The sequence below is a fragment of the Suncus etruscus genome, chromosome 10 (assembly GCF_024139225.1).
Source record: "Suncus etruscus isolate mSunEtr1 chromosome 10, mSunEtr1.pri.cur, whole genome shotgun sequence".
NCBI lineage: Eukaryota > Metazoa > Chordata > Mammalia > Eulipotyphla > Soricidae > Suncus > Suncus etruscus.
In genome coordinates this window covers 48,923,098-48,935,388 of record NC_064857.1, presented here as the reverse complement: position 1 = coordinate 48,935,388, position 12,291 = coordinate 48,923,098, and the positions used below count along the sequence as shown (strand labels likewise).

The following is a 12,291-nucleotide window of genomic DNA, read 5'->3' as shown; positions in this document are numbered from 1 at the left end:
CTAAACCTGGGACCTGCCAGCTAAATGGGGATTGCGGAGCCACGTGGCCTGGGATGGCAGAGAAAAATCCCTTCATCCAGCTCCATCCAGCTCCATCATTAATTATTTAATGCAACAGTATATGAAAACATTTCCATAAGATTATTCTTTGCCTGTTGTCCCACTTTGACCTTCCAGGTGGGGGCGCTGTTGAGAGCAGAATAAATAGTTTGGGAGTGAGGTGTTCGGGGTCTTTTGGGAGAGTTTGCTGGGTGGCTCCGGGTGTTTTTTTGGAGCTAGCAGCAGGCTGACAAAGGACTCTCTGCACCCAACCTTTTACCCCTTTTACCTCCTGTCTGTGTGGATTATTTGCTGTGGATAAATATTACCAAGATCTCCCCCCAAAAGGGGAGATGTGGATGGGAATCGATTTCTCATTCTGAGAGCTCTTTGAGGATACACAAATAACAAATAAAGAAGCAACTGGGACCCCACATAGTGTCAAGGACTGAACCCAGGTCAGGAGCATGGAAGGAAAATGCCTTACCCGTGTGCTCTTCCAGACTTGTGTCTCAGAGAAAATGGAATCAAAGTTTAAATGCAAAAACAACAAACACAAAAGCTTTTCAGGAGCTCCTGATCTCTGAGGAATCAAAGCAAAAAAAAAAAAAAACAAAACAAAACAAAAAAAACAAACAAAAAAAAAACCTGCCAAGGCTCAGTCGATGTTCCACCAATGTCGATGTGGCACCAAGGATGCCCACTCTGCTCCAGCCATGAGCAGGCTGGGCGCACTCAACCCTTCCTCTGCCCCAGCCCCACCCCAGACTAGGAGCCCTGACAACAAAGAGCTGCCAGTGGGGAAGGCATATGGGCAAACAGAAGGCAGTTGGGACGTTGGTGGTCCTATGGTCCTCTGTTCTGTGGTTCTCAGTGGGCATGCCTGACCCCAGGGGTGGAAAGAGTGGTGCCTAAGAAGACAGAGAAGGTGGCCAGGTCAGGTGGGATATGAGCAGCCCCTAATAGAAGGCCTGGCCTGCCTTCTAAGATGGGAAGAAAGACAGGCAAATGAAGGCATGGACTGGGTTTTGGGAGGCCAGAGGAACAGGGCAGGCAGTATGGGGGCCCCTGGAGAACACTAAGGCCATGGCCCAGAACCCCCTGACAACACACCAGCAGGTCAGGGGCTGCATAGAGGGGACATCCTTGGCGGAGGTGCTGTAGAGGGCATTTGGAGACTCCTGGGGACCTGGGGTCAGCAGAGGTCAGCAGAAGTTACAGTGACGTCTGGGTGTCCCCCCAGATAGTGACGATCCACCAAGAGCCCTTCGTGTATGTCAAGCCCACAATGAGCGATGGAACATGCAAGGAAGAATTCACAGTCAATGGCGATCCGGTCAAGAAGGTCATTTGCACAGGGCCCAATGACACCTCTCCTGGCAGCCGTAAGTGTGGGAGTGTGGGAAGGGCTGTGGGCGTGGTGGGGCAGAGATGCGTGTGGGTGTGGCTGTGGCTGTGGGCGTGGCTGTTGCAAAGATGAGGGTAGGCGGGGCCGTGAAGAGATGAGTCTGGGTGGAGCTAGGGCCATGGGCAGGGCCATAGAGGGTGCGGTGTGGTGCTGTCAGGGATGTGAGAGGGGTGGGACTTTTTGTGAGTGTGTGGCCATGAGGACAGGGCTGTGGTGGGGGCGGGGTCATGATAGGGTGTGTTTTGTTGTGGGGCGGGCCACAATATGGGCGGAGCTTTGTGTGGTGTGCTGTGAGGGAATGACTATGGGAATGGTCTGGGCCTGGGAATTGCTGGAACCCTGGAAGCTGTCATGGGTTCTGAGCTGCTGCTGTATGTGTGGGATCGGGCCACTGGGCTGAGTCAAAGGCAAGTGGCAGGAAAGGGAGACTTCACATCTGTCGCTCACTCCGCCTGGTCCCCAGCACGACACACGGTGCCTCAGTGCTGCTATGGGTTCTGCATCGACCTGCTTATCAAGCTGGCGCGGACTATGAACTTCACCTACGAGGTGCACCTTGTGGCCGACGGCAAGTTCGGCACACAGGAGCGGGTAGGCTGGGCCCATGACACTCACTCAGGGGAGAGGACCCATGTGGACAGGTCAGGCCGGGTGTTGGTCTGCAGGTTCAGGCTATGTGGAGCCCACAGGCTGGGGCCAGGTTTAGCAGGATGCAGGAAGGCTGTCGGGGAAGGAGCTAAGCCCCAGTGGTCTTTGGCAGTAGGGCCCTGATCTGGTCCTGGGTCTAGCAAGGGGGAGATCTACCTGCTGGGATGGCATCTGATTGAGGGGCCTGGAGTGGGACCAAACCGAGCCCTCCCACTCCCTGGTTAGGTGAACAATAGCAACAAGAAGGAGTGGAACGGGATGATGGGCGAGCTCCTCAGCGGCCAGGCAGACATGATTGTGGCTCCACTGACCATCAACAATGAGCGCGCACAGTACATCGAGTTCTCCAAGCCCTTCAAGTACCAGGGCCTGACCATTCTGGTCAAGAAGGTGTCATGGGGGACCGGTGGGGAGGACTGGGGCCCCGGGTGGGCTGGCTGGAGCTGAAGATCAATGTCCCTGCAGGAAATTCCCCGTAGCACACTGGACTCGTTCATGCAGCCTTTCCAGAGCACTCTGTGGCTGCTGGTGGGACTGTCGGTGCATGTAGTGGCTGTGATGCTCTATCTCCTGGACCGCTTCAGGTGAGCGTGGCCAGCCTGATGCTTGCGCCCAGTGAGGGGCAGGGGGGCTCCTGAGTTGGGTAAGGGGAAGATGGGGCTGCCCCTCCCACCTCCCGCCCTCTCTCGCCTGCCCTCTTCCCCCACCCTGCAGTCCCTTTGGCCGGTTCAAAGTGAACAGCGAGGAGGAGGAAGAAGATGCACTTACCCTATCCTCGGCCATGTGGTTCTCCTGGGGCGTCCTTCTGAACTCCGGCATCGGAGAAGGTGAGGCCAGTCCCAGCCCCTTGGGCCATACTACCTGGCTGGACTCAGCTGACCATGATCTGCCCGCAGGTGCCCCCCGGAGCTTCTCTGCCCGTATCCTGGGAATGGTGTGGGCCGGCTTTGCCATGATCATCGTGGCCTCCTACACTGCCAACCTGGCAGCCTTCCTGGTGTTGGACCGGCCGGAGGAGCGCATCACAGGCATCAATGACCCCCGGGTGAGGCCTGGCCCGGCTGGGGGCGGGCAGCGAGGTCCGTGACGGCTGTTTCCCCGGGCGGGATCCAGGCACAAGTTCAAATCTTGCCCTCTGCCCCGCAGTTGAGAAACCCCTCTGACAAGTTCATCTACGCCACAGTGAAGCAGAGCTCTGTGGACATTTACTTCCGGCGGCAGGTGGAGCTGAGCACCATGTACCGGCACATGGAAAAGCACAACTATGAGAGCGCGGCTGAGGCCATCCAGGCTGTGCGGGACAAGTGAGGGGCGGACGGAGCAGGAGTGGTGGCCGGGGAGGGAGGTGGGCACCCTGGAGAGACGAGGCAAGGGTGGTGTCTGGGTGGAACCGTACCCCCATCCCAGCTCCCCTGACTACGTCTGCCCCACAGCAAGCTGCACGCCTTCATCTGGGACTCTGCTGTGCTGGAGTTTGAGGCCTCGCAGAAGTGTGACCTGGTCACCACGGGCGAGCTATTCTTCCGCTCCGGCTTCGGCATTGGCATGCGCAAGGACAGTCCCTGGAAGCAGAACGTCTCCCTGTCCATCCTCAAGTGAGTGCATGGGCTGGCCTGTCCTCCCTACCTCTGAGGAGACTTCCTGCACCAGAGAATGGGCCTAGGGAGAGCAAAAACCCATCTCAACCATACCCACAGTTTTCAGACCCGCCCTCCTCGACCCCACCTACCCCGCTAGCTAGGCCCTGACCACCTCAACCACCCACCCACCACTCAGACCCACCCACTGACCACTAAGAGCCCCCTAAAACCCAACAATCTTGAGCTTCCCACCCACTATGAGGCTCCACCCACCCCACTTACACAGGCCACTTCATCCTAATCACTGAGGCCCCGCCCACCACTGTCCAAGCCCCCCACCTGGCACTGCTCACCAACTTCCCAGTCCCTGCCCACCCCGACCCACCTATTGTCCATGCCCTGCCCACCCACTGCCAGCCTCCACCAGCATTGGCCCCGCTCACTCACACTGACCCCGCCCACCCAGTGCCCAGGTTCCACCATCCATCACAAGGCCGCACCCATCCAACCTGGGCCCTGCCCACCTCGGTTCCACCACTGAGGCCCCAGCCCCCCTCAGCCCCGCTTCCTGCCAGTCAGTCCTGAGTGGCCTGCCCACCAGCCCCACCAACTCACAAGCCCCCCCACCCCCCGCACGACCCAGGTCCCACGAGAATGGCTTCATGGAAGACCTGGACAAGACATGGGTTCGGTACCAGGAGTGCGACTCGCGCAGCAATGCCCCTGCGACTCTCACCTTTGAGAATATGGCAGGTGGGATCCTGCGGTGCCTTGTATGCCACTGTGGAGGCCCTGGGTGGGCCACGTGGAGCCACCGCTGATGAGGTGCCCCCGCCCACAGGGGTCTTCATGCTGGTGGCCGGGGGCATCGTGGCCGGCATTTTCCTCATCTTCATCGAGATTGCCTACAAGCGGCACAAGGATGCCCGCCGGAAGCAGATGCAGCTGGCCTTCGCTGCAGTGAACGTGTGGAGGAAGAACCTGCAGGTAAGGCAGGACAACCCCCCGTGGCCTGGGGCCACGGCCCAGCCTCACCCTGGCCTTCCCGCATCCTCCCAGGCTGGAGCACAGTTCCAGCGGCTCCCAGGAGCCCTTGTGGGCAGGCCTGGAGCTGGGAGCCAGGGCCAGGGCAGCACTGGTAGGGACCACCCACAGGTGGCCACCTGCTGCACACACAGGCCCAGGGAGGCCAAGCATCTTGCTCAAGCTTCTGTCTAGTCCCTCTGTCTCCAGAGCCGCCCTCCGGTGCCCATTCCATAGGAAGGTAAATTGAGGCAGGGTAAGGCAGGGTCCACGAGGGTGTAGCTGGTGAGTCCAAGATGTCTCCTGCGCTCCGCCGCCCCACCCAGCCCTTCCAGACACCTTTCACCTGCCCCTCCTGTCTTCTGTCTGCATGACCCTGGTCTGGATGGGCTGTAAGCTGACGCCTGCTGGGGGGCCTGACTGGATCCAGGCTGGGCAGGGGTCTGTGCAGGAAGAGGGTTGTTGCCCACTGGCCTGTCCACTGTGCTCCATCTCTTCTTTCTCTGGGTGCTCCCCAGAGCGCCCTCTCCCGACCTGGGCTGAAGCTGCTGGCTGCAGGGCAGAGAGGGCATCCCGAGGCTGCTCATGGCACCCCCTGACTCACATCTGCTCACTCTTGCTCTCGGGACCTGGTCACTAATCTCACATCGGCCAATATGGCCTGGTTCATCCGTCACTCCGGTTCCATCTTGCCACCCTCCTTCGCTCCTCGACCCTGGCCTGAATCTTGGTGGTGTGACCCTCCGCGCCCCCTCTGGGATCAGTCTGGCAGGCGGAGACTCTCCTGTCATTCCCCTCAGCCACTAGGAGCCAGATAGACTTCTCTGAGGAGAGCTGTAGGCCCTCCCCATCTGCAGACACTCCCCTCCAGCTCCAGTGAGGTCAGCCGGGACACTCAGCCACTCCTGTCGGATGCTGGTGGTCTGTCCAGAGCAGGCAGGCAGGCAAGGCAGGCAGGAGTGAGGGCCCGGCCAGCTGGCCAGGCCAGGCAGCGGCACCCCCCAGGAACAGGCGAGGGCAGGCGCGGCTCCCCCCTGCCGTCTAATCACTTATACATATTCATTTTAGGATAGAAAGAGTGCTAGAGCAGAGCCTGACCTTAAAAAGAAAGCCACATTTAGGGCTCTCACCTCCACCCTGGCTTCCAGCTTCAAGAGGCGTAGGTCCTCCAAAGACACGGTAAGGGGACAGACGCCCCATCCACACTCTGCCTCTTCTCTCGCCCTCCGTGTCTGTCCCGTGCATCAGGCGTCCCCTGCCATCCCACCCTCGGCCACCATGGTCCTCTGCCATCTTTCTCTCTCTCTCTGTCTCTGTCTCTCTCGGCCACGCAGGCCCCCTTTCTCCGCCGTGGCCCTCCCATTGGTCTGGGCCATGTGTCCGTCTCTGCCTGCGTGCGTCTACCCATACCACGCCGCTGGTACCATCCTGAAGCTGTCATGTCGTTGGTCAGCCTCTCCTCACCATGGCTAGGCCGTAGCAGGTCCTCCCGGCCCAAGGCCCCCCACCTTTCTGTCACGTGTTTCTCAGCCTCTGCCCAGGGACTGCTGCTCTTTCTCACTCCCTGCGGTGTCCGTGGAGGGGCCGGGGCGGCCCTGTCTCATCCGTCCATCTGTTTGGCCGCCTGCCCCGACCCAGACACCTGTCTCCCGTGTCTTGCCAGAACCATACCTGTCGCACCGTCCATGTGATCTGTGTGGGTCAGGGCTGGGGGCCGGGCAGGCTCCCCTTGGGTGGACAGCTGGGACCTGGAGTCGGAACAGGCCCTCCTAGCCACAAGGGGCCATGAGATGGGGGATGGAGAGTTCGGGCAGCCCCCAGCCCAGAATGAGTAGACGTCAGTGGGAGACAGGCTAGCAGCCCCTGGGAGATGTGAGGACAGACGGATTGGCCAGAGGGCCTTGGCCCAGCTCCCAGACAGGCCCAGAAAGGGAGGGGAGGCCTCCATGGGACCAACACCCTACTCCTGCCCCTTCCCAGGGCCGCTGCTTGCACCCACCTCTGCCCTGCTCTCCTGCCCTGGGCACTGCCACCGTGCGATAAGGACAGTTGGACCCAGGCTGGCTAGAGACCCCCTTCCCAGGTGGAGGCCCGGGCAAAGCCAGCACAGCCTCCGCCCAGAGTCCGCCCTGGGAAAGCCGGGGTACACAGGCAGCACTGGCCCTTGGTGCCCCCTGCCCGCCTGGGGAGGCAGCACTTCTGGACATCATGCCCCACACAGGGAAGGGACTGTGAGCCCGGCTTTATGCAGGAGGGTGGGTGCAGAACCTGGGGCTTGATGAGGGGTGCACTGAGAGGTTAGTGCAGGGCCAGAGAGGAGGGAGAGGCTGGCCCAGCTCAGAGCAGCAAACGGTGGTCTCTCTCCAGTGCTCCCGACCCCTGGAGCCTGGCTGCTGGCCCCAGAGAGCACGGCTCTTCCTGGAGCATCCCGGGGGAACCAGGAACCATCCTCCCGGCCAGCCCTGGCACCATGTGGCAACTAAGGCCAATCGCCCTGCAGGGGCCTGGGGGCGCTACTGGGATTCTGGGAAAGCTGGGGGGGGGGGAGGGCAGCCCAGCTCCACCACCCCCCGCCCCTTTGCAGCTGGGCATCTGCTCCTCGGGAGGGCCTGGGCGGGCAGGGGTGGGGTGTGGAGTAAGTGCAGCTGCTGAGACCCTCGCCTCTGCCCGCAGCCAGGCCGGGCCACTGGCACCGGGCACTCAGGGCCGGGGTCCCTGGCAGTTGGCGGGCCAGCGGGTATTGACTGTTGGTTCTTATTTATAGAGCACCGGGGGTGGACGCGGCGCTTTGCAAAAGCAAAAAGACACGGTGCTGCCGCGACGCGCTATTGAGAGGGAGGAGGGCCAGCTGCAGATGTGCGCCCGCCATAGGGAGAGCTGAGAAGCCCTGCCCGCCCTCCCCCCCCTCCCCGCAGACTCCCGGACGGCCTGGCCACGCACAGTCCCGGAGCACCCCGGCCTCCCCCAGGCCGCGCCCTCCAGTCCCGGCCCCGCGCGCGCCCCCGAGCCCTGGCTAACGGCTGCCTTGTCTGTATTTCTATTTTGCAGCAGTACCATCCCACTGATATCACGGGCCCGCTCAACCTCTCAGATCCCTCGGTCAGCACCGTGGTGTGAGGCCCCCCGGAGGCGCCCACCTGCCCAGTTAGCCCGGCCAAGGACACTGATGGGTCCTGCTGCTCGGGAAGGCCTGAGGGAAGTCCAGCCAACCCACAGACTGCCCACCCTGGCCTGCCTGGCGGGCAGCCCCTGCTGGACCGAGGCGCGGACCACAGCAGCTGCAGACGGGAGCAGACCTGAGCTGGCTGGGCAGGGCGGCGGGCGCCCGGGCAGAGGCAGGGCGCGGGGGTCTCTGCGCGGTGGGCACCAGGCAGAGGCCCTTGCAGGGGGCCAGCCGGAACCTGCACCACCACGGAAGGGGTCCTGGCCCCGGCTCTAGCTGCACCTCCCAAGCCCTCGCGCCACTTTCCCATTCTGTCCCATCAGGCCAGACCCCTCTGCTGAGCTGCTGGCCCTAACCCTCCCCGGTGACAGACTCGGGACCTCGCCTGCCAGGGCTCCTCCCCACACGCTCCCTGCTAAGTCACGCCTTCCCTGGACTTGGGGCCGAGCGCACAGGCCCTGCCGGCCGCTTTGGGTGCTGGTGTGGCTGGCACGACTGCCCTGGGTGCCTGCCTGCCCCGCGCGCATCCTGTCCCCACCTTGTACAGGCCCCAGTCCCCGTATCCGCGCGCGCCTCCCCGTCCCCGCCCGATGTGTGTGTGTGAGTGTGTGTGCAGTGCTGATGCGTAAAGGAAGGAAACCACCAGGTTCCAGTCAGTGTCACTTGTTGGCGCCCTTGGGGACGAGGGACACTCCGTGGACGCAGAGGGGAGGAGAGGGTCGGGCTCAGGCCCGCGGGGCCGGCTGGTTTCCAGGGTCTGCGGGCTTCGGCTTCGGTGGCCGGGGAGGTGCGGGACGGGTGGCGAGGGGGCGAAGGCGGCGGCAAGCGGTGAGCGCGGAGCCCAGCGCCAGGCAGGCGGCCAGGCTGGCGAGGAACGAGATCGGCCCGAGCACGTAGACCACGGCCAGGTCCCGCGGGGTGAGCGGCTGCGAGCAGTGGCTGAAGGCCTCGTCGGGGAAGGCGGCCAGGGGCCTGGGCGTCGGGCGGCCCGGCCACGCGCACATTGGCGTCTCCGTCTCTGCGGTGAACAGGGGTGCGCAGGCGGTCAGGGGGCGATCGGTTGGTTCCAGGCCAGCCAGCCCGCCCCTTCGGACCCAGCCCGGCCGTGCTCACCTGGCTGGGGCCCCGGGTGGCGGCGGAGCCAGGCGCAGAGCGGGCGCAGCGCGCAGCCACAGACCCAGGGGTTGCGCGGCAGGCGCAGGGCGCGGAGTGCGGGCAGGGCGGTCAGCACGCCGGGCGCCAGGGCCGCCAGCGAGTTGTCCTGCAGGCCGAGCTCCCGCAGCATCGGGAGCGCACCCAGGGCCGCGGGGTCCAGGCGCGCCAGTCGGTTGCCCGCCAGCGAGAGGGTGCGCAGTGCGCGTAACGGCGCGAAGGTGCCCGGATCCAGCGCCTCCAGCCGGTTGGCGCCTAGGTCGAGCTGCTGCAGGGCCGCCAGACCCCAGAAGGCACGCGCGTGCACCCGCAGCAGCCCGTTGCTGCGGAGGTCCAGACGCAGCAGCCCGCCCGCGGGCACAAAGGCCAAGGGCGGAAGCGCTTGCACGCGGTTGTGGGCCAGCACCAGGGCACGCACGCGCCGGCCCAGACCCGCGGGCACGGCGGTCAGGCCGCGCCCCGAACAGTTAGCCTCGCCGCCCGGCGCGCACGCACACGCCTCGGGGCAATCGGGGGCTCCCCACCAGGCCGCCTCGGTGGGCATCTGGGCCCAAACTGGCCATAGCGACAGCAGCAGTAGCAGCAAGGGTTGGCGAGGACTCGGCATTTGAGTGCCAGCGGGTCCCCCCATGGGAGGACGCTGCTGCCCGGGTGTCTTCAGCGATACAAATATTAACTCTCAGGCTGAAAACTGGACAAGTTCCGGTCCCCAGACTGGTCCCGCGCACAGGGCAGGGGCTGGGCACGCAGCCAACACCCAGCACTGCCAGCCACCTGTTCCGGAGCTCTGGGCTCCTCTTGGCTTGGTACCAGCTGATGAAGTGGAGGTGCCTACCACCCCCAGGCCCTGCCTTTCTCCCCACTGTCCTCTGGGGCCCGAGCACCCGGGGCCCACTCAACTCAGAGGTGCCACCGGGACTGTCACCCCGAGGGCCCGTTCCTCACCACTTCCACACTCATACCGATCCCACGAAGAGCTTTTCATCACGGTGGTAGGTGACAGGTTGGGGTCCAAGTCTTTGGGTGCGTCTGAGTCTGGACAAGCAGTGGAGGGCACTACTGTCCTCTGAGCATTGTCAAGGGGATGGGCAGGACACCCGCAGACCTCTGGGGCGGGCCCAGCAGGGACCTTGGCCAGCTCCCCAGGGCAAAGCAGGGGGGTGGGAAGGGACGAGCTGAGGCTGCAGCAGAGGGCAGACAACAGGGGCCACATGGGTAAGAGGCGGGAGCACAGTGCAGCTGGGCAGGTGGAGGGCCCTGCCCTGCCCTGCCCTGCCCTGCTACGGCTCCGTCCTGGCTCTGCAGCACTGCCTGAGAGCAGCCAGAAGCACTGAAGAGCGTTTATTCTCTTTCCACCGCTGCCCACAGTTATTGGGGTGGTAAAAAGTGGGGGGGTGGCTGCTCCAGCCCCCCCAGCTGCCTGGTACTGTCCATGGAGGCCGGGGCCCTCAGGGGCTCCTGCAGCGACTCGGAAGGCGACTCCCTGAGGGGCTCCTCCACGGACACCTCTAGCTCCTGTTCCATAAGGTGGGACTCCACGTGCACTGCATGCAGGTCCATGAGCTCTTCCTGAACCTCATGGTGCTGCCCCGCCAGCCTGCATCCCAGACACAGTTCAGAGGGGGACCCTGCCAGCTTCTGCCACCGCCTATTGCCCGCCCACCTGCAAGGTGCCACCTTCCAGCATTCCTCACTTGGGCACTCACCTGCCTTCCTCTGTGTTTCGGGAACACCTCTCACTGGGGGATGGGGTGGGGAGGAAGAGTAAATTCCAGCACTGTGAACCTAGGAGCACCCAGTGCAGCCCCCAAATTCTCTGCCCACTATAATTGGAGCCACCATGCCTCCGCCCCTCCACCCCACCTGCCCAGCCAGGGCTCACACACCCCTTGGCTCGGATGATACCCATCGCCACCACCAACAGGGCACAGAAGCAGCTGGCACTGACTCCTGCTAGCACCACAATCAGAGCGATGAGCGCCTCTCGGCTGAGGCCCAGGCTGCACTTACAGGTTTCAGCTGCAGACAGGACCCCACAGCCACTGTCACCCACTGGTGGGGGTCCCCAGCTCTCCCCACGCCCCACAGAACACGGCCTAAGCTGAGGCCGGGTTTGGGGCCCAGAAGGCACCTGCCACGGGGATGAGTAGAAGGGTCTGAGAGATCAGGCCAAGGGAGCTGCGGGGCAGGCAGAGGGTAGAGCGGGGACGGGGTGCCATGTTGTGCCCCAACCCCACCGCACACCTGTGGGCGGAACCCAGGCAGGTGCTGACCTCACAGTGGAGCTGAGGGGGTGGGGGCAGGGTTCTGCCAACTCCATTCTCACCTGCTCCAGCGGTGCTGAATGCAGCACCAGGCAGGCAGGAGGCCCCTGCAGAGTGATGGCTTCAACTCCAGTAGACAACCACCAAACCCTGTCTCCAGGTTGGGACAAGCAGGAGGGGGCTCGGGGAGGCTCCCACTCATGTAGCTAGTGTCCGGGCGCAGGTGGGTTACTGAACCCTGCTGCAGAATTCCCAGCAGGCACCATGGAGGGAGCACTCCAGACCAGTTCTCTGGGGCTCTCCTCCTTTCCCCTCTGCCCTGATATCTAGCCTGACACACCAAGGACAGTGGGAATACCGCTTCCTGGGGGCCTGATGCATGGCTGACAGAGACCCTGCAAATGTTGTCAGTTACTGCTGCCCAAGGGCACACGCTAGCACACAGGGACCCACCCAGTAGGATGCAGAGCAGGTGTGCTTCTGGCACGGCCATCTGCTCGTCCGGTCCAACAGGTCTGCATCCTGGTCAGGACAAGGCACACCCAGCCACACTGCTTCTGCTGCCCAAGGAACACAGTCATGGGACGCCCACTTCCTCCTCCCGCAGATGCAAACAACTCTCTGAAGGGAAAGTCCTAGAATGGCTGCGCCTGGGGGTCACAATATGGGGCCTTGCCAGCCCTCTAGAGTGATGGCTCCAGCTGGTCCAAAGCTTTGTGGGCAGAAGGTCCAATCCAGGGGCCTGTGAGTGCCTGGGCTGCAACTTTGGGTCATAGCATCCAGGCTTTTCTCTTACCGGATACAGGTCAACCCAGCCCTTGTCCACCTAGGAGGCCCAGCCAGAGCCCACATCTGGGCACCCCTGGACAGCCAGAAGGAAAAGCAGTGCCAGGCTGGAGGCTCAAGAGTCCCTGGTGCCAGCCTGCTGCATCCTGCCCCACGGAGGCCTGGGGACAGGCCAGACCCAGCCAGTGTGGTTGGGGGCCCCAATCAGAACCACAGCGCAAATCCATA

At 63.1% G+C, this 12,291-nt stretch overlaps 2 protein-coding genes across 2 annotated transcripts in view; one reads left to right on the top strand and one right to left on the bottom strand.

The window, feature by feature from the left end:
* GRIN1 (glutamate ionotropic receptor NMDA type subunit 1) overlaps positions 1–8,511 on the top strand; it is a 30,105-nt gene extending 21,594 nt beyond the window's left edge. The window contains 11 exon segments of the mRNA XM_049782398.1: positions 1,283–1,424; positions 1,911–2,038; positions 2,321–2,485; positions 2,561–2,679; positions 2,810–2,922; positions 2,992–3,140; positions 3,242–3,399; positions 3,529–3,690; positions 4,319–4,428; positions 4,517–4,662; positions 7,747–8,511. Coding sequence (XP_049638355.1) covers positions 1,283–1,424; positions 1,911–2,038; positions 2,321–2,485; positions 2,561–2,679; positions 2,810–2,922; positions 2,992–3,140; positions 3,242–3,399; positions 3,529–3,690; positions 4,319–4,428; positions 4,517–4,662; positions 7,747–7,815 — 1,461 coding nt within the window. The 3' untranslated portion in view covers positions 7,816–8,511.
* Positions 8,512–8,586: 75 nt separating this feature from the next.
* LRRC26 (leucine rich repeat containing 26) lies at positions 8,587–9,644 on the bottom strand. The gene is made up of 2 exons (XM_049781631.1): positions 8,975–9,644; positions 8,587–8,879 (listed from the first exon to the last, which is right to left on the bottom strand). The coding sequence occupies exons 1-2, from the start codon at positions 9,642–9,644 to the stop codon at positions 8,587–8,589; spliced, it is 963 nt and encodes a 320-aa protein (XP_049637588.1).
* Between the last annotated feature and the right edge of the window lie 2,647 nt (positions 9,645–12,291).